The sequence below is a fragment of the Podarcis cretensis genome (assembly GCF_951804945.1).
Source record: "Podarcis cretensis genome assembly, chromosome: 11".
Taxonomy (NCBI): domain Eukaryota; kingdom Metazoa; phylum Chordata; class Lepidosauria; order Squamata; family Lacertidae; genus Podarcis; species Podarcis cretensis.
Window position 1 is genome coordinate 46,249,209 of NC_137180.1, and position 18,590 is coordinate 46,267,798.

Below are 18,590 nucleotides of genomic sequence, written 5' to 3' on the forward strand. Positions count from 1 at the left end.
TGAGCTACTGTACTTAACAATCCTTATAATATATAGCAGCTACTACACTGAGGCTACTTATTGAGGTTATTTTGCAGCAACTGCAGTGAGCCAAAGGAGGACTGTAGGCAACACAAATCGCACACTCATGAATATGTGGCACTGGCTTCCTTTATATGTGAACAGCCCTGATGCACAGATCACCATGGGCCAGTTCCATAGATCTAGCTTTGCATTTCTGGAATTCTCCCATCACTCGCTCATGCAAGCAAATACTCATATCAGTTTACTAATTGCCTTCAGATCTTTCCTAGCACAGGAAGAGCTCCCCAGTGGTAAATGGTCTGCTACACACATTCATTTACACCGCACCAATGAATCCAAGGATTCTCGCCATTCTCACATGGCAAGGGAACCTGGGCAAGCATGTGAGGCCTTGCTAGATTGCCTGCAGAAACTGTAGGCCCATATATTACTGAACCTGGCATCAGTAAAGGTAAAGGTAAAGGGACCCCTGACCATTAGGTCCAGTCGTGACTGACTCTGGGGTTGCGGCGCTCATCTCGCTTTATTGGCCGAGGGAGCCGATGTACAGCTTCCGGGTCATGTGGCCAGCATGACTAAGCCACTTCTGGCGAACCAGAGCAGCACACGGAAACACCATTTACCTTCCCGCCGGAACGGTACCTATTTATCTACTTGCACTTTGACGTGCTTTCGAACTGCTAGGTTGGCAGGAGCAGGGATTGAGCAATGGGAGCTCACCCCGTTGCAGGGATTCGAACCACCGACCTTCTGATCGGCAAGTCCTAGGCTCTGTGGTTTAACCCACAGTGCCACCTGCGTCCCTGGCATCAGTAAGCTTCCTGGAAACACCAGGATCCTCTGGAATGCAAAGGTTGGAAAGCCACCACTGCACAGGCTAAAATGTAGTTCAGTGGCCTCCAAAACATAAAGTACTGGGAGTCTATATTTGGTGGGGAAACTAAGAAGACTCCATGGGCAAGTGCAAACTCAACACCTCCAGATCGCAGCCTGCATCAAAGCTGCCATCTGGCAGTGAATCTGTGACACTCTGTGCCTTTGCTGCAGTCTGACTCCACCCTACGAGGTTAACTCAGCATTATTTCTCTACTCAGCAGCGACCACATAAATAGGGCATTTGTATGACAGGATGAATGGGGCAGGGGTAAGGAACCTCAGGCCAGGGGCCCAAATGCAGCCGCACAGGCCTCTCTATCCTACCCTTGGGACTGTCATAGGAAGCTGCCTATATCAAGCCTGATCAATGATCCATCTAGCGCAATATTATCTACCCTTATTGGAAGCCATTCCTCAAGATTTCAGACAGGGAACCATCCCCAGCCATACCAGGAGATGACAGCGATTGTACTTGGGACCTTCTATCACTGAGCCACAACCCTTCCCCAAGCCACACACCCATTTTCTATGTCCCTTTGCTCAATGTTTTTGCCTGGCTGGAATATGTCCCTGGGAACTATGTTGATGGCTCTTGCCTGTCTAGATGGAATGATGTGGGTGGGTGGGAATTTTTTACTTGGCTGTAACATAGCCTCTGGTACAAAGGCAGGAGTCACATCCATTGCGATGCCCACTTTTGCCTCTAGGCATGCCCACGTGTGCCTATGGCCCCACCCACCTCTGGCTAGCGGGCCCCGGAAGCTGAAATGGTTTCCCCACACCTGCAATAGGGAAGTATTGGGGAAAAAATCCAGAATTACTTTGACGACTAAATCAGATGCCAAGACTTCTTTCGTCCCTTGGATCTGTGCCCCTGCCTCTCTGTAATGGTCATCAGAGAATTTGGAAGCTTCTCCTGCAGTCGACTCCACAACAACGTTAAACCCTTGTTTAACCAGGGCTTGAACTCCTGCTGGCGACAAGGCAACTCTCTTCTCATTCTGAAATATCTCCTTGGGAACACCCACAGTCAGCTGCTTATATGGGATACCTGTAAATGGAAGAGAAGCAAACAGCAAATCCTTTGGTAGTTTGCAAAGGGCAGGGGGGGGGGGAGAGAGAAAGAGAGAAAACAACCTCCAATGATAATAGTCGTTTGCATGTACAGTGGTACCTCTGGTTACATACTTAATTTGTTCCAGAGGTCCATTCTTAACCTGAAGCACCACTTTAGCTAATGGGGCCTCCCCCCACCACCATGCGATTTCTGTTCTCATCCTGTTGTCATCCTGAAGCAAAGTTCTTAACCCGAGGTACTATTTCTGGGTTAGCGGAGTCGGTAACCTGAAGCATATGTAACCCGAGGTACCACTGTACAATGCTTCAGGCTGAAAATATGATGGACAACCATCATCCCTTTAGATACCAGTCTATAACAACTCACCAGTGCATATATGGCAGGAGTAATTCAATAAAAAACATTAACTATTCATAGTATTGGAAAAGATAAACACATTCAAATGATTAAGCCCAATCACTCAGAAAGCAAATCCCAAGAAGCTCCATGAGCCTTACTCCTACATAAGTGTGCAGGATTGTGGCCCAAGTCCAATTTAAATAAAACAGTAAGCACTTGAGTTCTATGAAAAGCGGTTGTGTGAACTTAGTGGTAGAAGTCTAAGAATATCTTCTTCTCTCAGGTGTAAAACTTATTAGCATGCATAATGTTTGGGTTTTATAAAAATTCTACAGTCCTTTGCACTTTGGGTACAATGTTTTTTATAGTCTTCTTTAACTACAAAGGTGACGACCTTGGGATAGACTTCTTTCATTTTACAGGTGAAAAACTCCAGCTAAGAGTCCAGCAACTTGCCTAAGGCCAATTAGCAAGTCTATGGCTGAACTGGTCCTGCAGCCATTTCTCACAAGGTCATGTTCCACATGCCACTTGGCCAGGCTCCAATGTTTCTGTTCCTCCAAAACATGTGACCAACATTCCTTCAAATGCTGTAACACCAGAAACACCAACAGCCATAAAACAGGAGTGGAGAAACTGTTGTTCCATTACTTAAGGAGTAATCTCTTGGAAAACTAAAAAGGCATTTGCAGCTTTTTAGTTTAGAGAAGAAGCGACATGATAGAAGTTTATAAAATTATGCACGGCACGGAGAAAGTGGATAGAGAAAATGTTGTCTCCCTCTCTCACAATCCTAGGACTTGTGTTGAGAACTGAATGATGGAGGATTCAAGGCAGACCAAAACAAAAACAAAAAGGGGTCCTTGTTGGTGCATAGTTAAAACTATGGCATTCGCTACCACATGAGGCAGTGAAGCCCATCAACATGGATGGCTTTAGAAGTGGCTTACACAGATTCACTGAGGTAAAGGCTATCCATGGCTCTTATTCCTGATGGTGATAAGCTTCTGAATAGCAGTTGCTGGAAACCACAGGAGGGGAGAGGGCTCTTCTGCTCAGGTACTGCTTATGGGATGGATTCCCACGGGCATCTGGTTGGACGCTGTGAGAACAGGAAGCTGGACCAGATGGGCCATTGGCCTGACCCAGTAGGGACTTACTATGTTCTCAGGACCAGAGGCACCATCTTCTCAAGATGACTGAGGGGACGTCATGTGGTGTCCTGATGTCACACACACGCAACGTCGTGAGGAGCCGGGGGGGCAGAGCCCAAGGCCCTCTGAACATTGAGGGAGCCTGGGCCCCCAAAGAAACACTGGGGGGGGTGGAAGTGCCTTGGCCCCTAGGATCTGACGTATATGCTTGCAGCACATTATCTGGCATGGGTGGTGCTATTCCCCCCTCTCTCTGTCTCTCCCCCCTCCCCGTCCACCAAACTCATTCTCTCTCTTTTATACTTCTCTACCCCCTCAGCTGCCATCCTAAGGAAAATAATCCCCACACACAAACACACCGGTGGCAATTAGGATTGGGAAAAAGCTCCTGAAGAAGAAGAGGAGTTTGGATTTGATATCCCGCTTTATCACTACCCTAAGGAGTCTCAAAGCGGCTAACAATCTCCTTTTCCCTTCCTCCCCCATAACAAACACTCTGAGGTGAGTGAGGCTGAGAGACTTCAAAGAAGTGTGACTGGCCCAAGGTCTCCCAGCAGCTGCATGTGGAGGAGCAGGGAATTGAACCCAGTTCACCAGATTACAAGTCTACCGCTCTTAACCACTACACCACCCTGTCAGCAGTAATGGAAACTCCACCCAAGGCCTAACTGGTGGACCATGAGAGATTTTCATTGGCATCCTAGTGCACAGGGGAGGTAGATGTTTGCTGCTTTACTCCTCAGCTGCCATCCCAATGAAAATCACCCCTCCTAATAAACTGGCTCCCACTGGTATGAGCGCAAGTCTTCTCCAAAACTGAAGTGCCAGGCCAACCCTTTATTATAATACTAATACTAAAAATAATGTTACTTATTAACTATGAGTTAACAATATACCATAGTTGCTCACCCCTTCTTTAAGGTATCACCCCTTTCCCCTGTGAAGAAACAAGGTAGCTTTGGGAAGCGCTGATAAAATGCCCGGTCATGACCTCCCATTCACCAGCTCACAGCAATGGCTTCTACAAAGATGAAGCATGGAATAAGCATCGCTCGGACATAAAAGGCCAGCCACAGGACCCAACATCATCCCTGGTAAGCTTCCGCCATTCACAGAGGATCACCTCAATTTTGCTTAAATCTCACAAAATGGAAATCTACAGGGAACTACGGAGAGGAAGAGAGCAGCACTGTGTTGGTCGCCTTCATGGACTCCTCAGTGACCTTCCACAGAGACAAAACCCAAGAGTAGACACCAAAAGTGCAATCTAAGCACAGCCATTCAGAAGCAAATCCCAATGAACACAATGGGGCTTACTATCTAGTAAGTGTGCTTAGGACTGCAGCCTCTTTAGACAAGAGACTATTTTTAAAGACTACTGCTAAGATGGGGAAGGGGGAAAAACAAAATTTGTGCCTATTTACCAACTCACTATACCAACAGCTTCCGAAGAAGCTGCTCACCTTTTTTCAGAGTTCTGCGGGAAGACAAGGAGACAGCCTGAAGGGAGTGAGGTAGAATGAAGACAGAAAAAAAAGATACAATGAATAGCGTGGAGGAAGCAGACCAAGACGTTTCCGTTTACATTGACTCAGTAAAATTGCACACCTACATTGACATCTTCCAGTGAAACTGGAAAGGCAGCAAATCAGCAGCTTTCAGTGGGGCATCCTTCACACCTCACATGATAAGCCCAGCACTGACTGTCACTGCAATCCAACGAAGTACTGCACCAATCACTCACCATCAATCATGCTAGCTGGAAAAGGACAACCCAATGGCTTCTTCTACTACTACATTTATATCCTACCCTCTAAGGAACTCAGAGCAGTGTGCCAAAAAAAAACCCATAATCTCATTTCATCCTATTTAAGGCAGGAACTTTTCTATTGTGGACCCATCCCTCTGCAATGCATTTCCTGAGGTCCCTCCTTTAAAAAGGCTTAAAAAACAAGCCTAAAGAGACCTGGATCAGCTTTAAACTGTTGCTGGTGAAATATTTTAAAGTTATGGCTTTGGCTGTTGCTGATGATTTTGCTTTGCAATGGAGTTATTTTAACGTTGCATGTGTGAAAATATAAATAGTTTCGGTTTTTGTTCTGTAAATCACATTGAAAAGAGTGTTAACCTTTTAAATCAAAGGGGGGAACCTTTGACCTTCCAGACGATGCTGAACTACAACTCCCATCATCCCTGACTACTGGCCATGCTGGCTAAGGTGGGTGGCAGTTGTGGCTCAGCAACATTGGGTGGACCAAAGTTCGCTCAGCCCTGCTTTAAAAGGTGGCATAAACCAATAAATAAGACCATGAGGCGCTGACTGGCTCTGTTACACTCAGCTAAGTCCATAGCCAAGCAGGGAAGTGAACTAAGGTCGCCTAGCTTCAAGTCCCATACTATATCTACTATACTGCATTAAGAAACTGTGTAGGCTGGGAGTAGGTAGGAAATACAGGAAAGGAGCGAATGAAGGATATGAATGGTAGGATCCACCTGCAGCCGGCAATCAGACACAGGATGGGACGGCAACAAGCTTAAGCAAATTCCTAGGATAATCACAACCACCACTCACCTTGATTGCTATGTAAAAAGCACCCTGTTACTTTGTTCTGACCAGCAAAGGAAGTGGTAAAGTTAACAGAAAGTTTCATGTATCCTCCAGTGAAGAGGCCAACATGTTAATCGTCTTAAAAATGAGTTCAACTGATCTTAATCTAATACTGGGAGGAAACACTTGCAGGTCACACTAAACCAGAATTTGAGCAAAGAAATTAAAACTGGGAGGTTTGAGTTTGCATGCCCTGTGTTCCCCTCTCCTCTTTCCACATGGCTAGGAGGATCCCAGCAGAGTTTTAGCTTCTATTTTCTATAATCTCTTGTCATCCTGGCCAGGGATTCTGGTTTACAACACTTAACCAAGCCAGCTACAGAAGTTCCAGTTTGAAATTAGCTAGTTTAGAAACTGATTAGGTTTTGCGTTTTGTTTTGTTTTTTAAGAAAAATGAAAGATCCCTGATCCAGACAATGATAAGCAAAGATTTTGGGAATATGAAGCTAAGAGCTACCAAAGTCCTGCTCCTGGGCCCTACAGATGGAGAGGAAAGTGTGTGAGCCTGGGTTTTGTGACAGCTCCTGTTCTTTGTCCTAAACCGTGGTTTAGCATGATATGCAAACATGCCCTATTTAATGGCTGAGCAGAGACTGGTCCATTCAAAAAGCAAAGCAGGCTGTTTCCATTGGCACTCACTTCATAATGGCATCGCATAATAGCTACTGCCAAAGTCAGACTAAAAGTGCTTGCTACACCAGTGAACTGCAGAATATTCCCCCCCACACACACACACACAAAAAGGAAGCAAAAGAGCAACTCAAAACATTAATATGACATCCATTTTCAGTTTCAGTTTATTCCTTAAAGACGTTTTTAGCTACTCTTAGTCATGCAGAGCTACCACTCTGCCTCCTGCCTGTGTGCCAAGCTACATGAAAGACTGTCTGTAAACATAAGAGGCACAAGTGTAAACATGCCTTTCAGTGACTTAATAGGAGAAAAACCATTCCATTTTTGCCCAGACCTTAGATAGTCAATGAAAGCTGACCTTCCTTCTACAGAGCAAGAACCCTCCTATGATACAAACTACTGTTTTACCTACAGAATTTTGGACTGAGCATGAAAAGTGGATTTCATGCTTTGCTAAAATTCCATAATCATCTTCTGATGCTCTATTCTCATCCATTCTTGATTACTTGCACCGCTCTGTGAACTAGAATTTGCCCATCCAATAAGTATATGATTAAAAACCAGATGAGATGTCAGGTGACAAAACAGACATTGGGAGGCTTAGTTTGGTCAGAATCGAGTATACACTTCCAGAGTTAATGATAAATACATTACTTCTGGTAAATTAGCCACCAAAGCCACTAGAGGGCCGTGAATAATTGTGACCCGGGATTTCTAGATTCATCTACCCATGTACTATCTGAAACCAAAAGGGCGCGTTGGTTGCCGGATGTGAAATATATTGGTGTTATTTTCAGCTCTCCTACACCACTAATTAGGACAAAAGAGGAGTGGGGAAAGAAGACAGAGACTGACAAGAAGTACAGTGGTACCTTGGTTCTCGAATTTAATCTGTTCCAGGAGTCCGTTCGACTCTCGAAATGGTTCAAAAACCAAGGCACGGCTTCCGATTGGCTGCACGAGCTTCCTGCACTCAATCGGAAGCAGTGTCGGACGTTCAGCTTCTTAAAAACGTTCACAAACCAGAACAATCACTTCCGGGTTTGCAGCATTTGGGAGCCAATTTGTTCAGGAGCGAAGCCATTTGACTACCAAGATACCACTGTAATAGGGAAGGGTTTGGGGAAGTAAGAGGGTTGGTTAACAAATTCCCAAGCTTCACCAAATATGTATGGTCCAGTAAGAAAAGAAAAAAAGAAGAGTCTCACAGAATATGTTTTGTGAAAGCAACCACTGCAGATTAAGCTTTAACCTGAAGATAAAAAGTATCTAGATATATTGATATATTTAATTAGCTGAGTTCCACAAATATTTGCTAGCTGCGGAAGTATTATCTTGCACTTCATCATGGACTTTCCTTGCCCTTGGCATGTTTGTAGGCAAACTTGACATACACACGTTTCCAAGGCACAATTGTGTCTCCAAATATAACACACGTCTTCACCAGCAAATTGCTAATCATTATAATGGGCAGGGAGCATGTAGAAGGAGTGATAACCTTACGAAAACCCTGGGGTTGCATTTTGACCTCCTGCGGGATCTCTTGTCAGTGAAGGCTGAGCGACCTAGTTTGAATGTGGAGGGAAGGCTTTGCCCTCACAAATTAACCCAGGAGCTTAGACCTTTCTTTTCACCCTGAAAGGGAGCTTAGCAACCATTCACTTATAATGGGAGAAAGAGGAATAGAATCAACATTAAAATCGAAACTTAACTTGCTGCCTGCCCCTGGTTCCTTTTATGGATTACATTAGGAGGGTGACAGAATGTTGGAAGAGGGGATGGAAAGTTGGGAACTGGCTTCTACAGGTGTCAAGAATCAGACCTGTTAGTTTGAAATCATGACTGCCTATCTGAACTCACATACCTGGTTTGACAGGAGCCTGGCACCAGAGCACCCGGTGCATGCGGAAGGCTCGTAGGCATGGTGTCTTCACAGTCTTCGCCTTGTGAGACAGCGCACTGTTGAAAAGGGGACTGGAGCAGCTTGTCGAAACTGTACGTAGAATAAAACTTGCCATGTTGTCCAAGATTCAGCAGGCAGGATCACCCCGTTACGAAGCCACACAGATGCCCTGCCATATACAAAAGCATCAGCCCTTCAGCAAATAATAGCAGCGGAGACTTACAAAGCAGTATATTCAAAACATGTGTCACTTCAGATCGCGATTTGCATTCATCAAGACTTGGGGAGGGGAGGCTAACAAGGTCCACAATTCTTTCTCTGTGTTGTATCCAATGTTGGTACCATCTCACAGTGTTTTAAAACCTTCAGCATCTTAATACAGTGGTACCTCAGGTTACATACGCTTCAGGTTACACACTCCGCTAACCCAGAAATAGTGCTTCAGGTTAAGAACTTTGCTTCAGGATAAGTACAGAAATCAGACTCCGGTGGTGCGGCAGCAGCAGGAGGCCCCATTAGCTAAAGTGGTGCTTCAGGTTAAGAACAGTTTCAGGTTAAGAACAGACCTCCGGAACGAATTAAGTACTTAACCCGAGGTACCACTGTAATTTAAACAAAGTATAATACACAGATTTCATTTCGTACAGATGCAATAATTATCTCTCTTCCAGCCTAGACATAACTACATATTTCAATACAATGACCATAGCTCAGGGACAGAGAACAGGCTTCACATGCGGAAGGTCCAAGATCTGATCCCTACCATCTCCAGATAGGGCAGGGGAAACACACTTGTCTAAAATCCCAGAGAGCCACTGCAGGCAATATAGGGTTGGAGTAACCAACATGGTGCGGTTGGACACTGATGCCTATCAGTCCCAGTCAGCATGGCCAATTGGCAAAATGATGGAGTCCAACAGCACTGGTGGGGATCACACTGGCTACCCCTGATGTAAGCAATATCAAGCTGGAATGGTTCTGTGCATACCAAGGAGAAGAGTCGGTGGAAGAAGATTGGAAAAAATTCAAAGTTTATCTTCAAAAATATTGCAAAATTAAGGATTGCTAGAAAGATGTTGGGAAAAGAAAATTATGTGGTTTTAGTAGAAATGACATAAAGGATTAAGTTAAAATGAGTTGGTGAAAGAGAGAATGTAAAATTATAGTATATTAAGACAAATTATTAAGATAAAAATAAGGTTGGAAGGATTTGCTGAAATAACAAATTGAATTAGAATACAAAAATGGGAGGCGTGAGGAGGTCAAGGAAATAAGTGAATGCAAGTAAGTGATGTACAGGTTTGACTTGTTTTTTACCTTTTTTCTTCTGTTTTCTGGTTTTTGATGATGTTTTTTTATATGTAGTGTTTTTTCTTTTTTCTTTGATTGTTATTATTTTCTCTCTTTTTTTCTGTAATCTTTAAAATCTTAATAAAAATTTATCTAAAAAAAAAAGAAGGAATGACTCTGTGCATGCAGCCATGTAGTGTGAGCTCCCGATTCCTGGGGCAGGTGCATGCATGCACAGAGGGCAGGGCACACAGTGCAGAGGGTGAAGGATCCCAACGCAGCACCCCAGCCCTCGCCGCAGACGCTGCTGGAGAGCCCCGTAGTGGAGCCATGCAGGGCCACACTAAACCGCCTGCCAACCCACACAGGGGGAGCCCGGCCAAGCAACACGGCACTTGGTGGGCGCGAACCAGGCACTGGCACCTCCAGCATGACCTGGTTCAGTACTCTTATCCATAAGTGCTGGTTCTTCCGACACTGGGAGAGGAGTGCCAGGCCAGGCCGCGCTGGGACCCCTGCTTTGCACCCCCTCAAAAATCTATGCCCAGGGCCCTGGCCCTGCTGGCATCCTCCATGTTACACCCGGGGTGCATGGAAGCTTCCCTATTTCCTATGTTAGTTCCAAAACAGTCTTCACGTTTAAGTTACAGTACCTTGAGCCTTCATGTAGCAGAATCTCAAATGCAAAAATAAGCTGAACAGCAATTTATATAAAATTATGCCACCATCGCAACAATACTAACTGTAAACTTTTTAAGGGCATCATTACTATCACCAGTGATTATACTTCAAAAAAAAAAAAGTACTGGGTACAATCCAACAGCCTTGAAAATTAATGAGGGTTTTACTATTGTTGTCACTAGGATCTAAGCGTCATTACCAGCAAGCTGGTTAAATCTAGCTACGTATGTTTTATGATGTTCTGCATTCAAAACAAAGCCGGTAAGACTAAGTGTATTGTTTTCAAGGATGAAGACTACAAAGGATGGCAAGCTGTAAGAAGCCCAAATTATATACAGGCGATAACCTACAGAATAGATTTGCTAGCCTACACAGCGTGCTGAAGGGGGGTTACGTACCAGCAGATAACAGGCATTTCATAATGCTGGTGCCAGCCAATAAAGCGTAGCCCAGGAATTAATTCTCTTTTTTCTGCTGGAAGTCTATTTATAGTGCAACCATAACAACATGTAAAAGACTGAAAACAGCAGCAACACATCGGGGAACTCAGTCTGAAGAGTTTGTGTGACTTGAAAGTCCTCATATTATCATTCCAGCATAAATTGATCTAGTAAAAAATCTACTTTAAGGGAGGATTAATACGTCAACAACTACACCATGTAACAAAAAGCATGCAGAGGTATATAAAAAAATTGCTGTTAACTGAAAACGTTTATTTCAGCACTGAAGAAACAAAGCACACCGTCTCTCTCCATTCATAGATCAAGTTAAACTGTAGGCAACATTTTTGCTACTCTCTTGGAAAAAGAAACAAAAGACATTGAAAATTGATACCCACTATACAGCTGCCCAATAAGCACACAGTTATAGTATTTCAAGAAAAACTCTTACCTCCTCAGCTTGATGTACGAGTTTAAAAAGTTTCCAACAAGCATAGTTACGAAGCAAATGCCACAAATAGAAAACACAGGAACACTGTGAGAATAGATGCCACGTACCCAAGATATTCAAAATGTGTAAGAAATATACTCACTCCAAGAGAAGTACAGTTAGCCCTTTGCCAAAGGAAGTGAACAGCTGTCAGATAAAAGTGACCCCCTTAAATGAATAGTCCACATTAATAATGCCTCGACTACCAGAGCATTTACCACGTCTGCAGGAAATGCATGAAGCTGGAATCCCCATTCATTAACAAGTTCCAATTGGCTGCTCTCTGAAAGCAATGCAGTGTATAATTTGCACCAAAGGCACATGATTGGATACAACTCTTTATCAGTCTCTGAGAGGAGTCAAGTTCATTCATTGAGGGAAGGACTTGTGAAAGCCTTCTCAGAGTCACGGCCTTTTTAATTTATGCAGCCTGCTGTCAGCGTCCAATCATCTACCCAGGCATGCAAGTTAACCACAAGTCTTAATTCACTGGTGCCTGAAACTGTAAGTCAGAACTGTGCTTTATAGATAACTCTGAGAGTTTATTTATTAATTTTTAAATATGTACAGTATTTGACTATGTCTATGTGCTCCTGAGAATCCAGGGCCTGTAACTAAAACACACTTACTCAAATTATAACTAGATAATTTATTTAATATAATGTAATATTAGCAGTAATATTAGCAGCACAATCACATGCTCCACAGCCAAAATCCCACTGCCCACCATCACCTTGAATATGGGACCTCAAACTCAAAAAATAAGGTCTCGTGGCATTTTGTGGAAATATTATCCTACTGTTCAGAAGAACTGAGTTTTATGGTTGTAGAAGAGAAACTATTTCTCTCCCTTATCCATGCCCTTGCTATACATTCCAGGCAAATAGCTGGCATATTCAAACAGGGCTCTTAACCATTTCTGCAGATCAAAGCAAGACAGGATTTGCCAACCTGTTGTCTTCCAGATGTTTTGGACTAGAACTTTCACCAGTCCCAGTCAGCATGTGCTGGCTGAGGTTGCTGGGGAGATGCAGCCCAAAACAACTGGAGAGCAACAGCTTGACAAATATGAAATAGGGAAGGAGACAATCTATAAGTGTGCAATGCTGGTAATTTGCATATCCAGATATCTGGGAAGCAGTCCGTGGGAAAGTGCCAGAGTGCCGCAGGCCAACTGCAATTCCCTGGCGTGTGCTCCCTCCTTTCATGTTTTATTGAAGTACACAATGGCAAAACTATAAACTCTGAAGTGTGTTTGACTCAGACAGTTTCTAGAATTATGCCTGGAAGGCCACAGCAAGACAAGGCAGAGTGCATTGCCTCCCATTACCTAACATACTCAACGAGGCCTACTTCCAGATAAATACGGACGCGAGACCTGCAGGTCAACAGTACTGCCAGAGACTTGAGAGAGTCACACCTCCGCTAGTAGTAGTAGTAGTAGTAGTAATAATAATAATAATAATAATAATAATAATTTATTATTTATACCCCGCCCATTTGGCTGGGCTTCTCCAGCCACTCTGGGCAGCTTCCAAAAAAATATTAAAATACTGTAATACATCAAACATTAAAAGCTTCCCTAAACAGGGCTGCCTTCAGATGTCTTCTAAAAGTCTGGTACTGTAGTTGTTGTTCTCTTTGACATCTGGTGGGAGGGCGTTCCACAGGGAGGGTGCCACTACCGAGAAGGCCCTCTGCCTGCTTCCCTGTAACTTGGCTTCTCGCAGTGAGGGAACCGCCAGAAGGCCCTCGGTGATGGACCTCAGTGTCCAGGCAGTATGATGGGGGTAGAGACGCTCCTTCAGATATACTGGAACGAGGCCGTTTAAGGCTTTAAAGGTCAGCACCAACGCTCTGAATTGTGCTTGGAAACGTACTGGGAGCCAATGTAGGTCTTTCAAGACCGGTGTTATATGTTCTCGGCGGCCACTCCCAGTCACCAGTCTAGCTGCCACGTAGAGCACATTGCAGTAGTCCAAGCGGGAGATAACCAGAGCATGCACCACTCTGGCGAGGCAGTCCGCAGGCAGATGGGGTCTCAGCCTACGTACCACATGAAGCTGGTGAACAGCTGCCCTGGGCACAGATTTGACCTGTGCCTCCATGGACAGCTATGAGTCCAAAATGACTCCCAGGCTGCGCACCTGGTCCTTCAGGGGCACAGTTACCCCATTCAGGACCAGGGAATCCTCCACACCTGCCCGCCTCCTGTCCCCCAAAAACAGTACTTCTGTCTTGTCAGGATTCAACCTCAATCTGTTAGCTGCCATCCATCCTCCAACCGCCTCCAGACACTCACACAGGACCTTCAGTAGTAGAGGTAGATGACCTGCAGCCCTCCAGAGGTTGCTGATATCTGGCTCCCATCAGGCCCAGACAACCTGTCCAACAGGCAGGGATGATGGGAGCCATATTCTGACAACATCTGAAAGGCCACAGGTTAGCCACCCTTGCCTTAAAGGGCAATCCACTTTCAAAGGTATGGCAACCTAAATGTGTAGCCGTACCTTTGAAGCAAGTCCCAGAACAGAGCTTTAATTTTTAAAAAGGGGAGTATAATGAAGCATTGCCCTCTGGCCCTGGCTCTCACATCTTAAAAGATAAGGCGTGACTCCCAAGAACACTTGTGGCTTCTGAAGTCATGTGAAAGCAACCATAATTACTTAAACCGCTTCTTCCCAAATCCTTCCCCCTCACACGCTGCACAGCCTCTCTCCTGCCCTTTATATATGAAAGGAGCTTCCTCAAATCCCAAACGGTGCCCATTTCAAGACTCAAACAAGGTCGCGTCCTCCATTCCCACCTTACATTTGACCTCCACGTAACAGGCAAACCGCGATGTTGACTTTGGCAACTGTTGCGGTTCCCTTCTGACAGTTAGAAAAAGAAAGGGAAAAAAGCTCTCAGAGGCTCAAACGCACACGCCTTTATAGCAACTTAATTTTGCTGCATAACAATAAAGACGCTTTGGCTAAGCTGGAAGATGCCAAAAAAGCACATTCCTTTTAAATCTCTTTCCCCAGCCCAAAAGAAAAAGCTTCCCTTCACTTCGGAGGCATGTGGTTTCTACATGCCTTACCTGCATGTTCTTTCTCAATCATTTTGTTGCAGGACAAACAGGACAGGGGAGGCCTGTCAAACCAACAGATTGCTCACTCAGTGGTTTGGGGGGTTTTTGGCGTGAGGAGCGTACCAAAGGTGACCTTCCATCCTGTGCTAAACCCATTGAAACTCGAACCCAGAGGCGCCTCCTCGCGAGTAGCAGCCCCCCCAAAAAAACCAGCCTTATTCTGCTCCTGTCTGTGCCACTCTTAACCATAACGGGCAAAATGGGAAGCAGCTGCTGCTGCTACTGCTGCTTTCACCCCCCTCGCCTCCCTCTTTTCTCCTTAACTTCAGCGGGCCTAGAATAGCAACAGTTCTGCTCCTCCTCGTTGCCAAAGTTGCGCTTTGTGCGTGGAGGGAAAGCGGCGGGTTTAACCCTTTGCGGGGAAGCCTGATCTCATTTCATTTTAAAGCACACCAATATATATCAGTCATGCCCACCTCCTCGCAGTCTCCGCTTTTCTTTCTCCCCCAACCGCGATGGATGACGAGGAGGGCAGATGCCAGAAGCGCCAAAAGCGTGGCACAACAAGCAAGCCGCGCGGGAGATGCGATCGGGGGCAGGGACGCGGGGGAGAAAGTGTTTCCAAGCCTCAGCCCCCGCCCCAAAAGCAATCGCGGCGAGCGGCGACCGTGAATGAACCGCCCCCGCCCCCGCCCCCAAAAAAACCCACACAGACACCGAGCAAGCCCTAGGGCGCGCCGAGAAGAAAGGAGGAAGAAGCGCCGAGCGGAGGAAGAGAAGGAAGAAGAGGAGACAACAGCTCGCTACCTACCTCCCGCCCTTTGCGCCCTGCTGCCCGCTCCGGCCCCGCTTGTCTCTTTTTTTTTTGCAAATCTATGCAATATTGCGCTTGACCTTCCCGGCTCGCCGGAGCCGCCGGCGCGAGACGGGAGAGCAGCAGAGCCGGCGCGAGGCCCCAGCCAAGTGGGCGGGGCTCGAGCCGCCCGCAGCCCAGAAAGTGGACGGGGATGGGAGCAGAGAAGAGAAGAGAAGAGAGAGACCCTGCCTGGGCAGAGGCGAGGTCACGTGGCGGGGAGCCGCGCTCCCCTCTGGCGAAAGAGAGGGGGCGGCAGAGGGTCTCTCTCCGACGCGTCACGCCGCTCCTGGAGCGCGCATGGGCGCGCGCGCCCCTGGGGCTTATATCATTTTATTTTTGCAGCGCGCGGAGACGGGCTTGCTTTCAATGGAGGGTTTAACTGCGCCGGCGGCTTGTCGTTTCCTTCAGCAGGACACCTTGGGGAGACGGAAAGGCTGAGGAGTAAACCCTACGCAGAAATCCTCCCCAGTGGAGTCCCTAAGACAGTTGGATGGCGCCTTGTGTTGTACTCCTCCTTCTGGCAACTCCTGTAGGCTCCATAGGAGCCAACTCCTAGGGGTTGAGTCCCTTCAACGCCCCAATAAAATATTTGAGGGGACTAGACTCCCCCAAAAAGTTGGTGGGCATTGCCATTCTAATAGGGTGCGTGAGCCGTGTCTTGTGATCGATTATGTGGGTTGGGGGCTTACCTACACCCCCCCCACTTGAATAAAATATACCTCTCCCTGCAAGTTGGCAGGGGGGGTAGGTATGCCCTTACACACATAATAGACACTTGTCAAAATAATCTTTCTCATTAAGGAAATAAAAATGAAAAAGCACCAGTCCCAATACAGATCCTCTGGGAAAGCAATTTCTTAGATCTCTCTGTTCTGGCAATTGTCAAATCATTATTGCTACTCTTTAACCAGTTTCCTACTCTTTAACCAGTTACTAATCTGCACAAAACTCATCTGGAAGCAGTGGCCTAATTCCTTCCATAGTTTACATAGCTTCAGTCCAGAAATAAACATTTGAGAAATAAAAATGTGAAGTTACCAAGCTGCTAGTTCTAGCATTCATAAATTACAGTGATTAATAAAATACTGGAAGAGTTTGGTCCTCCCTTATGCTGCTTTTGTAAAGAATGGCTTATTATTCTGGAATCTTATAATGGCCAGCTCTGAAAGGGTGAGCCAAGGGGTACTGTTGAAACTCCTGCTTGTGCCAGATGAGCAAGCAATCCCAAGTTGCCACATTTTCTAAGCATACATTCTTCCTAATGAGTCTTGTCAACGCCAGGGGGTCATCACTCCAAACAAGCATGCATTGGAATGAAGCCTTCTCTTCCTAATTATTTTTATATGAGAACTTTGAAACTTTAAGAACTGGTACCTAGGCTTGTTTCTTTTCATCCTCCCTTCTCACTTTTGTGGCATGTATTTTAGATTGTAAGCCTGTGACCCTACACAAGTTGTCCATCAGCCAGTCCTGATTTTTGCAATATGAATACATGTTGACACCATTCTCAAGCCGTTGTACATGTAAATGCTTCCTACAAGATGACAGGGAGTGCAGTCCTGGGACACTTTCTGGGAGAAAGCCGCATTTAGCATAGTGTGACTTGACATAAGGGAACATAATAATACAATCGTGCTGACTGGCTGCAATCCTATGCATGCTTTTCAGGGAGTAGGGCCCACTGAACCAAGTGGGATTCAGTCCCAAGGTGGTGCCATTTCCTTTTACATAGTTAAGAGCAGTGCTATTTTTCTAGAAAAAAGGGTGCCGGAACTCACCATGAACACCTCTATCATTCTCTTAGAATAGAAATGGTGCCCACCTGAGAGGTGCCATAACTGAGTTCCAGTGAATTCTGGCTGGGGAGAAAAGCATGGTGCACTCATCATTCTTACTGCATAGGGTTGCCATATTTCAAAAAGTAAAATAGTGATTTATTTATTTTTAGCTTTTGGAGCGGTTTCCGCTCCTTTTTCCATCATGTTGCCGTACATCCGGGTTTTCCCTGACCTTTTGCCAATTCGGCATAATTCTCCACCCACCCGCCCCCCACGCCATTTCTACACCTGAAAACCAGGACACGTCAGGAATTTTCCTGACGTATGGCAAGCCTATTACTGCATTTGGTATGTGCTTGTGTCCATTCTGTATTAAAAAAACGAGAATACAAAAAAATGAAAAAGAGTGGCTTTGTTTAGCCAGGTACAGTGTATAGTCAATTAAATACTGCCGCTTGAATGGATTATTTTCATTCCACACTGAATTTGTGTGAACGAGAGCACACCTATTTGTGTGTGTGAGACAAGGCCCAAATCAAGGATGTGAAACCTAGGAGGGAGCTTTCCCCAGATAAAAGGTAAAGGTAAAGGTACCCCTGCCCGTACGGGCCAGTCTTGACAGACTCTGGGGTTGTGCGCCCATCTCACTTAAGAGGCCAGGGGCCAGCGCTGTCCGGAGACACTTCCGGGTCACGTGGCCAGCGTGACATCGCTGCTCTGGCGAGCCAGAGCCGCACACGGAAACGCCGTTTACCTTCCCGCTGGTAAGCGGTCCCTATTTATCTACTTGCACCCGGAGGTGCTTTCGAACTGCTAGGTTGGCAGGCGCTGGGACCGAGCAGCGGGAGCGCACCCCGCCGCAGGGATTCGAACCGCCGACCTTTCGATCGGCAAGTCCTAGGCACTGAGGCTTTAACCCACAGCGCCACCTGCGTCCCAGATATTGGACTACAATTCCCATCAGTCTCAGCCAGCATGGCCAATGCTTATGCCTTATGGGCGTTGTAGTCCAACATCTAGGGAGGGGGGACATCCCCAATAAGGTTCCCGGCTTTATATCCACTAGCAAAACACATAAACAGATTTCGCTCTTTGGGGTGGAAGCCTGTCTGGGAGGTAACAACACTTCGTGCATCTGACAGGGGCGGACTGCACCCCACAACAGCTTTATGCCACCACAATAGGAAGGCGATTTAGGGGTCCTGGAGGCTCTCTCTGTCTCTCCACAAGTGGGGTCCCGTTAGGCCCCGCGCGTTGCCATGGCGACGCGGGAGCGAGGGGAGGCCTCCGGGGCGCTGCGAGGCGCTGTGAGCCGAACCGGGGAAACGCAACAAGCGTCCCTGACTGAGCGCGAGAGGGGGGCGTGT

General features: G+C 46.1%; 1 protein-coding gene across 3 annotated transcripts in view; it reads right to left on the reverse strand.

Annotated features, from left to right (window-relative positions):
• NNT (nicotinamide nucleotide transhydrogenase) overlaps window positions 1-15,632 on the reverse strand; it is a 53,861-nt gene extending 38,229 nt beyond the window's left edge. The window contains exons 1-3 of one of the 3 annotated variants that reach the window (XM_079994751.1): window positions 15,401-15,632; window positions 8,577-8,784; window positions 1,722-1,951 (exon numbers count right to left, since the gene is read on the reverse strand). In XM_079994751.1, coding sequence (XP_079850877.1) covers window positions 1,722-1,951; window positions 8,577-8,730 — 384 coding nt within the window. In that variant the 5' untranslated portion in view covers window positions 8,731-8,784; window positions 15,401-15,632. Of the gene's footprint in view, window positions 1-1,721; window positions 1,952-8,576; window positions 8,785-14,598; window positions 14,618-15,065; window positions 15,197-15,400 lie in introns of those variants that run through there. The other 2 variants (XM_079994752.1, XM_079994753.1) reach the window with 2 other exon arrangements.
• Window positions 15,633-18,590: the final 2,958 nt, after the last annotated feature.